The sequence below is a fragment of the Dasypus novemcinctus genome, chromosome 22, assembly GCF_030445035.2.
Source record: "Dasypus novemcinctus isolate mDasNov1 chromosome 22, mDasNov1.1.hap2, whole genome shotgun sequence".
Taxonomy (NCBI): domain Eukaryota; kingdom Metazoa; phylum Chordata; class Mammalia; order Cingulata; family Dasypodidae; genus Dasypus; species Dasypus novemcinctus.
In genome coordinates this window covers 73,567,429-73,584,063 of record NC_080694.1, presented here as the reverse complement: position 1 = coordinate 73,584,063, position 16,635 = coordinate 73,567,429, and the positions used below count along the sequence as shown (strand labels likewise).

General features: G+C 59.5%; 1 protein-coding gene across 2 annotated transcripts; it reads left to right on the top strand.

The window, feature by feature from the left end:
* Window positions 1-219: 219 nt before the first annotated feature.
* On the top strand, window positions 220-13,283 carry TRIM31 (tripartite motif containing 31). 2 transcript variants are annotated; one of them, XM_004480891.3, is made up of 10 exons: window positions 220-358; window positions 1,092-1,588; window positions 2,097-2,192; window positions 3,421-3,651; window positions 4,330-4,352; window positions 4,818-4,933; window positions 9,124-9,198; window positions 10,867-10,932; window positions 11,408-11,602; window positions 12,259-13,283. In XM_004480891.3, the coding sequence occupies exons 2-10, from the start codon at window positions 1,172-1,174 to the stop codon at window positions 12,783-12,785; spliced, it is 1,746 nt and encodes a 581-aa protein (XP_004480948.1). In that variant the 5' UTR covers window positions 220-358; window positions 1,092-1,171; the 3' UTR covers window positions 12,786-13,283. The 2 variants fall into 2 exon arrangements, with proteins under 2 accessions (XP_004480948.1, XP_004480947.1); XM_004480890.3 differs by having other exon boundaries at window positions 220-1,588.
* Window positions 13,284-16,635: the final 3,352 nt, after the last annotated feature.

Here is a 16,635-nt window from a genome sequence, read left to right as displayed (position 1 = left end):
GGGGGGGGGAGGCGGCGCGGGGCCCACGCCCCACAGCAGGAGCGCAGGAGGCCCGGCGGGAGCGGGCCTGGAGCGGGCCCTTGAGGGCGCGGGCGCAGGAGCCCCCAGCTGGCCGCTGCAGGTCCTGCGGAAAGCGGGGCGACCTCCGCTCACCCCGTGGCCCTCCCAGAGCGCGCGCCCCGCCCCACCCGAGCTGAGCGGGAAGTCTCCGCCTTGGACTCGGGGACTGCGGCCTCGTGAAGTGCTCGCACGCACCTTTAGTAGGTCCAAGGTCCAGGGGCAATTGCCCCACTGCCCCGCACAGCCGGCACTCGAGAGGCAGGGAGGCAGGTTTGCCCATCGCCTCCCCTGGAGGAAGGTCTGTGCCCCAGCTCGTCCCCACTGCTTCGTCTTCCCTGACTCTCGTCCCCCCTTTCCTTTCCTCCTTTCCTGCTGCTCTACTCCTGGACAGACGCTCGACCTCCACCTGCTCTGGGGCCAGTCCCCTTCCTAGAGGCAGCCCCGTGTCCCGTCCCCCGCTTCCTAGAGCCGGTGCACTGCCCTGTCTCTTCCCCTTCCTTGAGCCAGCGCCCTGCCCTGCCACCGTCCCCCTTCTTACAGCCAGCACCGTTTCCTGCCTCCCCCTTCCTACAGCCAGCACTGTGTCCTGTCTTCCCCTTCCTAGAGCCGGCACCGTGCTCTGCTGCCATCCCCCTTCCTTGAGCCAGCGCCCTACCCTGCCACCGCCCCCCTTCCTACAGCCAGCGCCCTGCTCTGCTGCTATCCCCCTTCCTTAGACCAGTGCCCTTCCTGTCTCCCCCTTCCTAGGGCCAGCGCCCTGCCCTGCCACCGTCCCTCTTCCTAGAGCCAGCACTGTGTCTTGTCTCCCCCTTCCTAGAGCCAGTGCTGTGTCCTGTCTCCCCCTTCCTAGAGCCGGCGCCCTGCTCTGCTGCTGTCCCCCTTCCTTGAGCCAGCGCTGTGTCCTGTCTCTTCCCCTTCCTTGAGCCAGCGCCCTGCCCTCCCACCGTCCACCTTCCTACAGCCAGCGCCCTGCTCTCCTGCTATCCCCCTTCCTTCAGCCAGCGCCGTGCCCGTCTCCCCCGCCTTCCTAGAGCCAGCGCCGTGTCCTGTCTCCCCCTTCCTTGAGCCGGCCGCACGGGTCCCCGCTGCCGGGCCCTCCCGCTCCCGCCCCATGGCCGGCCAGCACTTCGCCAGCACGCTGCAGGAGGACGTGACCTGCCCCATCTGCATGGACACGCTGCAGAACCCGGTCACCATCGACTGCGGGCACAACTTCTGCCTCGGGTGCATCATGCTGAGCGGGGAGGCTTCCGACGACGTCCTCAAGTGTCCCCTGTGCAGCAAGTCGGTGCGCAAGGACTCGCTGCGGCCCAACTGGCTGCTGGTGAACCTGGTGGAGAAGATCCAGGCTCTGGGCGCCACTCAGGCGCCGGCCGAGAGCAGGGAGCTCCGGTGCCAGAAGCACCGCGAGAACTTCCACTACTTCTGCGAGCAGGACGGCAAGTTTCTCTGTGTGGTGTGCCGCGAATCCAGGGAGCACAAATTCCACAACGCCAGCCCGCTGGACGAAGCGGCCCAGAGGTACCAGGTAGGCGCCAGGGTCCCCCCTAGCCCCACCAGCCAGGGGCCCTGTCAGGGCTTCCTCCGCCTGCGCCCCTCGAGTAGGCCCTTCAGAGCCAGGCACGGGGCCGGTCTGCCGGTGGAATGAATCACCTCTGGAATAGCATGTGGTTCAAAGGCCGAGTCTGTTAAAATCGGGGTGTCCTGGAGGGTGGGAAGGGCATGGGGTTTTTCATCAGGAGGTTTGGGCTCAAGTCCAGGCTCCGGGGCTCACCAAGTGGCCCCCCAGGAGTCTCTGGGGCAAACAAAACTTACCTCTTGGAGTCTGCTGGGGGACAGCTGAAATGCTGGTGGGAGCTGTTTGATAATAATCAAAGCTCCATCCAGGTTTCGGTCACATCACTCACGTGAAAGCCATCCTCCCTCTGCTCTGCCACCCGCCGCCCCAGCCCTCGGCAGTCTCACCCGCCCCTGAGAGGTCAAGGGAACTCGTGCCTCTCCCGAGCAGCTTGCCCAAATGCCCTCTCCCCTGCCAGGGGCAGATTCAGGCGAAGATTGAGGTATTGCAGCAGAAGGAAAAGGCCATCAGCCAGGTGAAGGCCCAAGGTGAACAGAAGATCAACGTCTTCATGGTGAGAGCAGCCGGGCGTCCCCAGCCCAGGGCCCCCACTAACTGACCGCTCAGCAGAGCCAGCGGCCGGGGAACGGCCCCGAGTGGGCAGCGCTGGGGGCAGCCTGGGAGGGACAGAAGGGACGCGGCGAGGCGGAGAGGGCGGCTGCGGCATGGCGGAGAGGGCAGTGCTCCAAGCTTGCTGGGGGCCTCGCCTTCCGTCCCCGCCCTGGACTGGCCGGCCACTTCCCCGTGACCTGGGGAGGACGGCCCTGGTCAGAGCAGAAACACTGGCTTCACAGCCCAGCTCCACCCCTGCAGGACGCCGCTTCGCTATACGCAGATTTCCGGGTTAGAAGGGCCGCCACTCCAGCCAAACTCCTCAGCTCTTTCTGTGTGTGTCTAAGGTGCATGCTATTGTAAAAGCAAATTAGAGATTGGAGAGCTTCATGGAAGCGTGAGAGTTTTAGCCACTCCAGTTCTTTTTTTATTTATTTATTTCTCTCCCGTCCCCCCTCTCCCCCTAGTTGTCTGTTCTCTGTGTCTATTTGCTGTGTGTTCTTCTTTGTCCGCTTCTATCCTTATCAGCGGCACGGGAATCTGTGTTTCTTTTTGTTGCGTCATCTTGCTGTGTCAGCTCTCCATGTGTGTGGCACCATTCCTGGGCAGGCTGCACTTTCTTTCACGCTGGGCGGCTCTCCTTACAGGGTGCACTCCTTGCACGTGGGGCTCCCCTACACGGGGGCACCCCTGCGATGCCCTAACCACTGGGCCAAGTCCGCCGCCACCACTCGAGTTCTTGAAGGCAAAAGTGATAAAACGTAAATAAATAGTTTAGCCTGAAACTGAGCACAGTAAGGGCTTAAAAGAGAAAAAGAGAGAGGGAAAGAGCAAGAGAGTAAGAGTGAGAAAGAGAGAGAGCATGAGTGAGAGAGAGTGAGAGAGAGTGAGGGAGAGAGAGTGAGAGAGAAGGCAAGTGAGGGTGAGAGAGAGCAAGAGAGAGAGAGGGAAAGAGAGAAAGAGCAGGTGAGGGCAAGAGGGCAAAGGCGAGAGTGAGAGAGTGAGAGAGCCAGAGAGCGAGAGGGAATGAGAGAGCGGCCGCACCTTTCCCCACCCCTGGCTTCCACAGCACGTGGCTCTGTCTTGGTCCTCAGTATAACTGAATAAAGTTGGAAAACTGGCTTGAGGGGCTGGAGTGGCCTCTGAACAACCCCCCCACCCCCACCCCGCTGTCGTTTTCTTTGCTCCAGGCCCAGGTGGAGTTCGAGAAGCAGCGCGTGGCCGCGGAATTCAAGCGCCTGAGGCAGGTGCTCAAGGAGGAGGAGAAGTTCCTGCTCTCCAGGCTGGCCTGGCTGGACCAGGAGGGGGCCAAGGGCCGCGACATCTTCACCACATCCACCGAGGCGCAGCTGCGCTCCCTCGGCAAGCTGGTGGATTCCCTGAGGGCCAGGCAGGAACTGTGCCCCAGCGAGCTGCTCTGGGTGAGACCCCGGCACCTGGGAGCGCGGCGCCCCTCCCCAGCCCGGCGTGTGGGCCAGTTAGACGATGGAGCCAGGAGAGATGAACTCGGGGTCAGGTATTTTTAAACCCCGATGTCCAAAGTACTGCCATTTCAACCTGCAGTCAGTATCTTCAAAGAAATAATGAGCTATTTTAATACATCCCAGGTTTCCTAGTGGATCTGAACTCTGGTGCATATTTTACGCCTCAAGTCCCGGTTCAGAGGTGACCTTTTCAGAAGTGAAATGCAGTCCTACCAAATCGACAAAGTTGGGGTCTCGCCGCAAGTGTATCTTACGTGGCCTCAGTGTTTTCATCTAAATTTCAATTAGTGAAAGGTCAGAGGAGTTAAGAGTTCCCTTCGTGGCATCAGCCCTGTTGCAGGGGCATGGGGCCTTAGCAGGTCCAGGAAAAGCCCCTCAGCCCACGTCCACGCCACCAGTGCAGAAGCCGCTTCTCTCAGGAAAGGGCCTGCAGAGCGGCCACTCAGCCCGCTCCTTGCCTGCAGCTGGCTCAGGGGGGTTGAGCCTGGAGACCACCCCCCGCCCCCTCGGCTCCCCTGAGGCCGCGGCGCTGTCCCTCCCCAGGCTGGGGTCGCCCGCCCGCCCCACGCTCGGCAGGGTCCCCAGCTGAGGCCGCGCTCTTCCCTTCTCCTCTAGGGCATCAAGGTCGTCCTCTGCAGGTACTGCAGCCCGGGGCGCTTCGGACTGACCCCTGCAGACGCGTGGGGCTCGCAGCCAGCGATCCCCGCCCTCCTCCCCGCAATGCCCACGCTCCAACTTCGCGTCACGGGTGGGGAACGCCTAAACCGAGCGCATTGGCCGAGGGGCGGCTTGGCGCGGAGGGAGCTGCTTCCTCCAGCCTCCCGGGCGCAATCCTCAGCTCCTGGCTCCTGCATGCCCCTGCCCTGCCCTGCTCCTGGGTCACCCACTCCTCTCCCAGGCCCTCCCGCTGACCCCCATGCCACACCTGCCACACCCCTCCTCACCGTCTCCAGCCCTGGCCTGCTGTCCCCCTCACTGTCCCCACCTCTACCCCAGCCCCTAGCCACGGCCCCCCCCACTGCCCTTGACGTCCACCCCAGCCCCTAGCCACGCCCCCCACAGCCCTCCCTGATTCACCTCCCAGCTCAGGCCTGTCTTCCCAGGAGCGAAGGCTTTCAGTTTCTCACCCCAACCCCGGTTTCCTCGGACCTGGAGAAAAAGCTCAGTGACGGGAAGTCCAGGCACGACTCCATCACAGAGGCCATAAAGAAGTTCAGAGGTAAGGGCGGCTGTGGCCGCTCAGCTCCGGTACCTCCAGGGGACTCTGCCCCCCACCCCAGGAGAGCGTGTACAGCCAGAGCAGAGCTGGCCTCCAACGCCACCAGATCCCACCACACATCACCCTCACGTTTCTCCTGCCACCTCGCTGGCTCCTGGAACAGGAGGGCCCAGGGAGGACGTGGTGCTGTGAGCAGAGGGGAGCCCCGTGGGAGCCCAGGAGGGCCCAGGGAGGACGTGGTGCTGTGGGCAGGGGGAGCCCTGTGGGAGCCACGGGAGAGCTGACTGAGGACGTGGCGCTGTGGGCAGAGGGGAGCCCCGTGGGAGCCACAGGAGGGCTGAGTGAGGACGTGGTGCTGTGGGCAGGGGGAGCCCTGTAGGAGCCACAGGAGGGCTGAGTGAGGACGTGGTGCTGTGGGCAGAGGGAGCCCTGTAGGAGCCACAGGAGGGCTGAGTGAGGACGTGGTGCTGTGGGCAGAGGGAGCCCTGTAGGAGCCACAGGAGGGCCCAGGGAGGACGTGGTGCTGTGGGCAGAGGGAGACCCGTAGGAGCCACGGGAGGGCCCAGGGAGGACGTGGTGCTGTGGGCAGGAGGAGCCCTGTGGGAGCCACGGGAGGGCTGAGTGAGGACGTGGTGCTGTGGGCAGGGGGAGCCCTGTGGGAGCCCAGGAGGGCCCAGGGAGGACGTGGTGCTGTGGGCAGGGGGAGCCCCATAGGAGCCCAGGAGGGCCCAGGGAGGACGTGGTGCTGTGGGCAGGGGGAGCCCTGTAGGAGCCACGGGAGGGCCCAGGGAGGACGTGGTGCTGTGGGCAGGGGGAGCCCTGTGGGAGCCCAGGAGGGCCCAGGGAGGACGTGGTGCTGTGGGCAGGGGGAGCCCTGTAGGAGCCACGGGAGGGCCCAGGGAGGACATGGTGCTGTGGGCAGGGGGAGCCCCGTAGGAGCCACAGGAGGGCTCAGGGAGGACGTGGTGCTGTGGGCAGGGGGAGCCCCGTAGGAGCCACGGGAGGGCTGAGTGAGGACGTGGTGCTGTGGGCAGGGGGAGCCCTGTGGGAGCCCAGGAGGGCCCAGGGAGGACGTGGTGCTGTGGGCAGGGGGAGCCCCGTAGGAGCCCAGGAGGGCCCAGGGAGGACGTGGTGCTGTGGGCAGGGGGAGCCCTGTAGGAGCCACGGGAGGGCCCAGGGAGGACGTGGTGCTGTGGGCAGGGGGAGCCCCGTAGGAGCCATGGGAGGGCCCAGGGAGGACGTGGTGCTGTGGGCAGGGGGAGCCCTGTAGGAGCCACGGGAGGGCCCAGGGAGGACGTGGTGCTGTGGGCAGAGGGAGCCCTGTAGGAGCCACAGGAGGGCCCAGGGAGGACGTGGTGCTGTGGGCAGGGGGAGCCCCGTAGGAGCCCAGGAGGGCCCAGGGAGGACGTGGTGCTGTGGGCAGAGGGGAGCTCCGTAGGAGCCCAGGAGGACTGAGTGAGGACGTGGTGCTGTGGGCAGGGGGAGCCCCATAGTAGCCACAGGAGGGTCGAGGGAGGACGTGGTGCTGTGGGCAGAGGGAGCCCTGTAGGAGCCACGGGAGGGCTGAGGGAGGACGTGGTGCTGTGGGCAGAGGGAGCCCCATGGGAGCCTAGGAGGGTCCAGGGAGGACGTGGTGCTGTGGGCAGGGGGAGCCCCATAGGAGCCCAGGAGGGCCCAGGGAGGACGTGGTGCTGTGGGCAGGGGGAGCCCTGTAGGAGCCACGGGAGGGCCCAGGGAGGACGTGGTGCTGTGGGCAGGGGGAGCCCTGTGGGAGCCCAGGAGGGCCCAGGGAGGACGTGGTGCTGTGGGCAGGGGGAGCCCTGTAGGAGCCACGGGAGGGCCCAGGGAGGACATGGTGCTGTGGGCAGGGGGAGCCCCGTAGGAGCCACAGGAGGGCTCAGGGAGGACGTGGTGCTGTGGGCAGGGGGAGCCCCGTAGGAGCCACGGGAGGGCTGAGTGAGGACGTGGTGCTGTGGGCAGGGGGAGCCCTGTGGGAGCCCAGGAGGGCCCAGGGAGGACGTGGTGCTGTCGGCAGGGGGAGCCCCGTAGGAGCCCAGGAGGGCCCAGGGAGGACGTGGTGCTGTGGGCAGGGGGAGCCCTGTAGGAGCCACGGGAGGGCCCAGGGAGGACGTGGTGCTGTGGGCAGGGGGAGCCCCGTAGGAGCCATGGGAAGGCCCAGGGAGGACGTGGTGCTGTGGGCAGGGGGAGCCCTGTAGGAGCCACGGGAGGGCCCAGGGAGGACGTGGTGCTGTGGGCAGAGGGAGCCCTGTAGGAGCCACAGGAGGGCCCAGGGAGGACGTGGTACTGTGGGCAGGGGGAGCCCCGTAGGAGCCCAGGAGGGCCCAGGGAGGACGTGGTGCTGTGGGCAGAGGGGAGCTCCGTAGGAGCCCAGGAGGACTGAGTGAGGACGTGGTGCTGTGGGCAGGGGGAGCCCCATAGTAGCCACAGGAGGGTCGAGGGAGAACGTGGTGCTGTGGGCAGAGGGAGCCCTGTAGGAGCCACGGGAGGGCTGAGGGAGGACGTGGTGCTGTGGGCAGAGGGAGCCCCATGGGAGCCTAGGAGGGTCCAGGGAGGACGTGGTGCTGTGGGCAGGGGGAGCCCTGTAGGAGCCACGGGAGAGCCCAGGGAGGACGTGGTGCTGTGGGCAGGGGGAGCCCTGTAGGAGCCACGGGAGGGCCCAGGGAGGACGTGGTGCTGTGGGCAGATAGAGCCCTGTAGGAGCCACGGGAGGGCCCAGGGAGGACGTGGTGCTGTGGGCAGGGGGAGCCCTGTAGGAGCCACGGGAGGGCCCAGGGAGGACGTGGTGATGTGGGCAGGGGGAGCCCCGTAGGAGCCACGGGAGGGCCCAGGGAGGACGTGGTGCTGTGGGCAGGGGGAGCCCTGTAGGAGCCACGGGAGGGCCCAGGGACGACGTGGTGCTGTGGGCAGGGGGAGCCCTGTAGGAGCCACGGGAGGGCCCAGGGAGGACGTGGTGCTGTGGGCAGGGGGAGACCCGTAGGAGCCACGGGAGGGCCCAGGGAGGACGTGGTGCTGTGGGCAGAGGGAGCCCTGTGGGAGCCCAGGAGGGCCCAGGGAGGACGTGGTGCTGTGGGCAGAGGCGGGTGAGGAGGGGCTTCCTCCCCACCCCTGCTCCAGGCTCCGGAGTCGAGGTTTTATACTTGGCTGCCCGCCGGTCACTGAGTTGCCCTGGGATGGTGTGATTGTGGCTGGACATGGGCTGGCCCTTGGGCATGGGCAAAGGCCTCATGGGCAGCTCCCTGCCAGGCTGGGGAATGGCCCTCATCCATGGCACGGAGCCCCCTCTGCACCTTGACCCCCACCCCGAGCAGTAGGCACTGTCCCATCTGGGCCACACCCCAAAACTGAGCCGGTCACTCTTGGGGAGCTGCCCTCGCTTCTCCCTCCTCCAAGCTCCCTGGCAGTGCAGTAGAGGAGCGGGGGCACAGGGCAGTACAGAGAGGAGCAGGGGCACAGGGCAGTGCAGAGAGGGGGGCACAGGGCAGTGCAGTAGAGGAGCGGGGACACAGGGCAGTGCAGAGAGGGGGACACAGGGCAGTGCAGTAGAGGAGGGGGGCACAGGGCAGTGCACAGAGGGGGCACAGGGCAGCCCCGGCTAGGGCCTCGGGCACAGCCCTCGCCCAGCCCAGCGCCCCGCAGGGAGCCGGCAGGAGGGACCAGGCCGGGTGAGGAGGGGCTGGGCCAGGAGGCCACGCGGTAGCTGCTAGCATCCGAGGCTGCCAAGCGCTTGGAATGTGGCCAGTCCCAAATGAGACGTGCTGTGAGCAAAAAGGCACTGGGACTCCACACGGCCTCGTGAGAAGAAAGGGTGCAAACGGCTGCTGTCGTGCACGTCGAATACTGGGTTAAATAAAGCAGATCGTTAAAACCAACTTCCCCGGCTCCCCTTCTATTTTGTTTTAGTGGGACAACTAGAGAATTTAAGCTAATGAGGGGCTCACCGCTGTGGCTCCGGCCACATTTCTGCTGGACAGTGCTGGCTGGACAGCCTCCTCACAGGGCGGGAAGGGCAGCGCGTTCCCTTTTCACACCTCTTGCTCTGCTAAGAATACGGAAGCTCATCCTGCAACCCCTCTCCGGGCATTCCCAGAGGGCGTTGCTGTGTGGTGCTGGCTTCCCTGATGAACCTTTCTGGGCTCTCTCCATCTCATGCCGTCATTCTCTCCCCACAGAAAACCTCCAGGCAGACCAGAAGAAGGACAAAAGCAAATTCTTCAAAGGCATGAACGAAAGCTTACTGAAGAGCTGTAAGTTGGAACTGGCCGCTGTGCCTGCCATTCGGAGAAAGTGAGCCAAGCCGAGGGGAAGGCTCTCTAGGACTCGCTGTGGGCCAGGTGTGGGCAGTGCCCCTTCCTCGGCCCCTGGGGGGGACAGGCCCTGCAGATGGAAATTTTATTATCTTAAACTTGGGCAACTCACAAAACAGTGATGCTGAATGTATGTAGAATTTTTAATTAACTTGACCGTAAAACACTGTGGAAAGAGAGTTGAAGATAATACCTCATAGCAGTAGAACTAACACGGTTGGTTTATGAACGGGATTGTGGCTGAAACGGAGTCGTCTAGAGTTGTGAATGTCAACTGAAAGAGAGCTAGAGAGTAATCTAGGGGCCGAATCACATAGTGAGCCCAGAGGTGGACGAGGACTGAGACTAATAGGACAAATACAAGAATGCTCTCCTGTGAACTAGAACGAATGTACATCACTATTACAAGGCGTTAGGAATACACTGATGCACAGGAAAATACAACTGATGTAACTTACGGACCATAGTTAGCAGCAATATTGTAATATTCTTGCACCAATGTCCAAGAATGTGCTATAGCAACACTAAGCATCTGATCGGAGGGGTGTGGGATTTCTTCTTTTGGACCAAGGTAAACTTTCCAAGGTTTACTGGGGCGATGACAGCACAACTCTGTGATGAAGCTGAGAGCCACCGAGCGCACCCTTTGGAGACAATGTACAAGGCAGGGACGGGATAGCAGTGCACCACGTGGTGGAAGAAGGACTGTGGTTAAAAAGTGCAAATGCGAGTGTTCTCTTACGAACTATAAGCAGTGTAAGCTCTGGACCGTAGTTAGCAGTACTGTTTTGATGATATTCCTTCACAATCTGTAACAAATGCTCCACAACAATGCAAGGTGTTGGTGGTGGGGTGACGTACGGGAATTCTGCACGTTGTCCACGGGTGTTTTGTAAGTTCACAACTTCTCTAATAATAATAAAAAAAGCATTCAAAAGTGATATAAAATTATAACTTTATTTCCTCACTCCTCAGAGAAAGGAGGGCAAGGGGTGAGGGGGGTGGGGTGCAGCTGAGGCAGTAGCCGCCCTCCGGCCCACGCGGGTGCCGGTCGCCTCTGGGTGAGAGGCGAAGGCAGCTCAGGGGAGGGTCCCGCTGTAACGCAGCTCGTGCCAAGGTCACCGGAGGGTCGAACTAGAATCGCCGTTTCTAACAGGTCCACCGTGCGCCAAGCACCCCACGTCCAGTACTCAAACCCCACAACTCTCAAGGCAGATGGTCTACCTTCAGTTTACAAGGGGGGTCCCTGAGGCTCCGGGGCGGTGACGTTACAGGTCTGTGACCACATGTGGAGGAGGCAGATCCAGAGGCCGCTTCCGCAGAGGCAGGGGCTCCGTGGTGCTTCCGGAGCCGTGTCTCGGGCCCTCGCCCACCCGCCTTCCCACCAGGGGAGTCCTGGTTGTGCTCTGTGACCGTTTCCAGACCCGGGGGGCACTCAAGGCCAGCCGAGAGCCCCCTCCTGCCGTCGGAGACCACCTGGGGGGGGCAGCCCCACTGAGAAGCGCCGACAGTCGCGCTTGCTGATGACGGAGGGGTTCGTTTTCCTTTTTAAATTGGCAGCTTCTGGTGTTGCAGACCCTGAACGCTTCTCTTTCCCCCACTCCCTAGGGTACCTGTTAGAGAACAGTAATCCTAAAAAGAAGAAGCCGTCGGAGCCCGGGTCACCCTCTCCAGGTAGGCGTCTCGCCCTCTGCACTGGCGGCTCGGTGCTGGTCAAAACGCAGGCGAAAGGGACTTCCCCTGTGAAAGCCAGAATGGGGAGGCTGGAGGCTAGACTGCGGAAAGAACTTCCCAACAGGGAAGAGCATCCTCCCAGACCAGAATAGATGAGAACAAAGGATTGCTCCTCAGTTCCAGTCTGAGAAGCACTAGGAAAAGGGATTTAGGAGAGTGGATGGGGGAGGGGAGCAGAAGTCCTGAAGACTTCAGGGGCTAGAGATGGCAGGGGCAGATGGCACCTCTCCTTGACTGTTTCAAAGTTAAGCTCCCCCAGCTAACAGGACGCCCCCTGATAAGTGCTCAGGCGTGCTTTCTCGAGTCTAACCCCCACCCCTCCTGCTGTACTACAGTTGGGGAGCGCTGTCTGGCAAGGGAGGGCTATTCCTGCCTGGCTCCCCCGATGCTTTTCTCCTTTACTTCTTCCCCCAAGGCGGTGGCACCACTGAACCGGAGTTGCCTTTACTCCAGCCCCTGTTCCGGGCCTCCTTCGCTAGGAAAGCCGTCTCTCCAGCCTTGCTCCCGGCGCGGAGCAGGGCCTCTTATGTGGAGGGTCTCCAAAGCTCAGGCAGCTCCGAGAAGTCGGGGGGCGTCGCTGCGCCCACGGAAGAGCTCCAGATGGCTCTGAGTGAGCGGCGGGCGGCCGGGCCCTGCGCGTGGGAGGGGGCGCGGTGTCCTGGAGCAGGAGAAGGGGAAGGTCCGCCGGTCCCGGCGTCGCCTGGGCCGAGGTGCCCCTCCGGCCCCGCCCCGTGCCCTCGTGCTTCTCCTTTCTAAACGCCGGTTTGCTCAGTCAGGAGCCACCCGGGGCCTTTCCACACCCTCCGCCTCTCCAACCCCGACGTCCTGCTCGGGAGCTTAGCGCAGGCCCCCATTCCAGGCGCTCCAGCAGAGCCTGGAACCAGCGCTGCCCAGGCCAGCGGGGGCGAGGACCAGCCCTTCCGAACCTGATCAGCCGGGACGCCAGGGTGCCCCCTCCTCGGCCGTGTCCCTGCCTGGGGCTCCCCCAGTGCCTGAGCTCGGGGAGTCGGAGCCCCAGCATCTCCGCAGCAGACCCCAGCCTTGAGCGGGCCAGGGGTGGGCTCGGCCCTGGCTGTTGAAACGCCCTCTCCATCACGGGAAGCTGCCGCCCACACCCCAAGGCGGCGCTTGGTGAAATTTAGCGATCAATTCCCGGGAGGCGGGGAGGGCCCAGGGCGCCTCCGCGGCCAGCGCGCGCTGCGCACCCCGGGGAGCCCGGCGGCGGGGGCTGGACCCACTGACCCGCTGCCCCTGCTTCTCCCGCAGCCCCCGTGACCCTGGACCCGGCCTCGGCGCACCCGGACCTCGTCCTTTCCGAGGACCTGAAGACGGTGACGCTCCACCTGGCCGCCGCGGACGACCCGGAGGCGCCCGCGGACCCCGAGCGCTTCCACCCGTTCCGCTGCGTGCTGGGCGCGCCGGGCGTGGCCGCGGGCCGCCGGGCCTGGGAGGCCGAGCTGCGCGGCCCGGACGGCGGGGCCTGCGTGGTGGGCGCCGCCGCGGAGCACGCGGCGCGGCGCGGCTACCTGCTGCTCGAGCCCGGCGCCGGCTTCTGGGCGCTGCGCGTGACGGGCGCCGAGTGCCAGGCGCTGGCCGAGTCGGGCGAGCGCGAGGAGCTGCCGGCGCGCCCGCGGAGGCTGCGCGTCTGCGTGGACCACGAGCGCGGCGAGGTGCTCTTCCACGACGCCGCCACGGGCGGCCACGTCTACACCTTCCACGCCTCCTTCCCCGGGCGCGTCTTCCCCTTCTTCCGGCTCCTGTTCGCCGGCACCCAGGTCACGCTGCGCCCCTAGAGGAGCCGGGCCCCCGCCGCCCCCGCCTGGGGGTGCCGCGCTGGCGGCTGACACCTGCGTCCTGAGCGCCCTCTGGGAGCGCGGCGCCTGGAGAGGGACAGCCGTGGCGCCCGCGCAGGCCCGCGGTTCCCGCCTTTTTCAGAACCTGCAAAGGAGGAAGATCTGCATCTACTGTTTGAGGATGATCTCCAAGAGCTATTGTCAGGTGAAAAAGGCCAGGAGTGGAACAGTGCTCGTAGTGTGATAAATTTTACCTAAAAGGGGGAATATGTATCTTCAAACAGAAGTGGAAGAAGAAACAAACTAATTTTTAAAAAACTGGATAGGGGAGACATCTTTATAAAACAAAACTGAATTAAAATGAGACAGTGAACCTGTGTATGTAATTGGTAGCGTAGCCATCCAGAGAGGAATTATTTTAAGTGGCTTCAAAACACAGAATTTTTTTAAAAATCAATTTTATTGATACATATTAATAAAGCATACAGTTCTTCCACAGTGTACAATCAATGGTATTTGGCATAATCACATAGTTGTGCAATCATCACTTCAGTCATTATTAGAGCATTTTCATTATTTTAATAATAATAAACAACAGACAATCAAGAAAATCCCTTACCTCTCCATCTCCCTGTGCTTCCTGCACTGTACATAGCTGCTATTTCTGGCCATTCTTGCACAATTATTTATTAAGCAGTTTTATTGAGATATATTCATGTACCATATGAACTAGCCAAAGCGTGCAAGCAGTGGCTTTTAGTATAATCACAACGTTGTACATTCATCATCTCAAAAATTTTAGAACACTCTCACTACTCCACAAAGAAAGACTCCACACCCCGTAGCATTCCTTCCTCAGACCGCATAACCACCAATCTCTTTTCATCTTTACAAATTGATTTATATGTACATTTTATATGAATAGAATCAGACAACATGTAGTACTCTGTGTCTGCTCTCCTTCACTTAGTATAATGGGTTTTTTTTGTCTGAGAGTAACATTTTGTAGTATTAACATTTGTTCGGCTTCAAAGAAAAACAGTCTTATGTATGTAATTCTACGCCTATTCATATTTAATATATTTCACATAACATATTGAGGTCATAATAGGGCAGGCATACAGTATTTGTCCTTTTGTGTCTGGCTTGCTTCATTCAACATAATGTCCTCCAGGTTCATCCACGTTGTCAGGTTTCACGACTTCATTTCTTTTTACCACTGCATAACATTCCATCGTGTGTATACAACACAATTTGTTTATCTAGTCATCGGTTGATGGACACCTGGGTTAAAACACAGGAATTTAACTATGTCTTTAGTGGGATTTATCCCAATGACAACAGTGGCAAATGTCAAGCTTTCCAGTAACCACCTCGGTAACAGTATTGTTACTCTGAATCTACTGTATGTGTGCATATGTGTACGTGTGTACGTACTTATAATAGGGCAAACAAGTAATTATGGTAATGTCACTAGGAACCAAGATTTTCAAGCTGAAAGAAAAAATTAAAGTTTCCCTTATAAAAATAACATAAAAAAGATAAAAATTAATCTTAAATTTGAATTGGAAAATCAATATGAACTCATGATGTGTTTTCTCTTGAATTAAAAAAAAAAAAGTGTTTTTTAGTTCTGACCACAAAGGAGGCCTAGAAACAATGGCCTAACTGGATGAAATAAGCCTGGCACCCAGATTGTGGTCTCTAAATACCATCCCCCACGAAAAGAAAAATGGCTCTTTGGAGAACTGGCTAGTTTTAGACTCTTGAGAGGAGCTGTTCAAGATGCGTCCAGAATATCTTATCACACCCACTTGTGAGGAAGCTACTAAAGAGCTCTGGGCTCATGTCAAAATGATTCAGGAGCCAATTTGAAGGTCAAAGATGGGATACCTTTTCTATCAATAAGGGTCATAATTGCAGGTGATTAACATCAAGGATGTTTTTTAAATTTCTCATTATGGTAACTAAAACATAAGCTCATTGGTCACTTTTGCTTTTTTGTTTTTTGTGGGATTTTTTTAAGATTTATTATTTATTTATTTCTCTCCCCTTTCCCCCTCCCCCATTGTCTGCTCTCTATGTCCATTCGCTGTCTGTTCTTCTGTGTCCCACTTGCATTCTTGTCAGCAGCATAGGGAATCTGTGTCTCTCTTTGTTGCGTCATCTTCCTGCGTCAGCTCTCTGTGTGTGCAGCTCCACTCCTGGGCAGGCTGTGCTTTTTTCATGCAGGGTGGCTCTCCTTGTGAGGGTGCACTCCTTTTGCGTGGAGCTCCCCTATGCAGGGGACATCTCTTTGTGGCATAGCTCTCCTTGCAGCATTAGCACTGGGCCTGGGCCAGCTCACCACATGGGTCAGGAGGCCCTGGCTTTGAACCCTGGACCTCCCATGTGGTAGGCGGATGCTCTATCAGTTGAGCCAAATCCACGTCCCCATTGGTCACTTTTGGGGGGTGCCAGGGAACCCACTCACCTTTGTGAAAAAAGCTCAAGCATTTGTCCTACCGCTGTTGTACAAACGTATCTCAGGATAACCGAAGGGTTGAGGGAATGTTCTTTCTTACAAAGCCCTGTTAAATGAGGCGGGGATGCTGGAATAGCACTCTTTTTTATAACACCTAATGAGATAATGGACCTGGGCAATAGTCATCGGTGGCTGCTAGAAATAAGTGGGAAGCGGGTGGGATCGCTGACAATGAAGGACCCAGGTTGAGAACACCAAGAACCCACTGATCAACCCTAATGTCATAAAAAGAGGCACAACCCAACATTAAATGCCTTCTGGTATGATGCAAAAGGAAGTAACAGCCTGCCCGAAACTTGCCAAAGAGACTGAATCTGAATTCCATCACGGCTGATCTCTCAGGAATGCTTTAACAGCACGTGGAGAGGCAGTCAGCAACCCCCAGTGTGAGAAAACACACAGGACGACGCACCAGTTTCACTCATCAAATAAATTGCCAGAAACAAAAAGGGAGGGGTGAGGGAAATCTATAGATTTAAAGAGACTTATAGAATATATCAGCCAACACAATGTTGAACTTGATTACATCCTGATTTGAATAAACCATGATTTAATTTTTAAAAGTATGAGGCAGAGAAATTTGAACAATGAATATTTGGTTATATTTTAAAATTGTATTTTCTGGTGTGATAACCGCACTTAGGTTTGGTTAGAGAAGTTGTGGGTTTACAGAAATGGTTTTGTTTTACAGGGCTCCTTTTCATCCCGACACTTTGACCAGTTAAATGATATGATGTCTGGGATTCGCTTAAGAGCCATCTAGTGGGGAAAGAGGGAGGGCCAGGAGGGGAGAGGTGACACCAAACTGCTCCTGAGCTGCTCTTGCTAAGGCAGGGATGGGCACCCACAGTTCCAGCTACGTTTGAAAATTCAATAATAAAAAATTGGCACACACACAAAAAGACATCTCTCAGTACAGTCTGCAGGAGTGGAGGAGAGCGAAGCTCACTCGGAGCCGGGACGTTCCCAAGCGCTGACAGATTTTGTTTATAGCCTGGCTAGCCCGCGCTAGGCTCGAGTGGAAGTAGATGCTGTGAGCGCCTTTCCCAGGCTAGCGCGCGCCTTTCCTGGTTCCTCACACTCAGAAACCGGAATCGATCCCCGCCTGGCGGCGTCAGCCCCTTGAACTCTCACCACCACGATCCGCAACGAAACTCTCCATCATTTCGCGTTGCCCAGGTCAGCTCCAGAGGAGGACTGCCCCTGATTCCGGGATGATCCGCAAAAGTGAAAGGCGCGAGGGGCTTGGGAAAGCGAGGCGGCGGGTTGCGCGGAGGACCCCCGCGAGCAGGCCCCAGGATTCGCGGGCCGGGCCCTGGCGGCGGC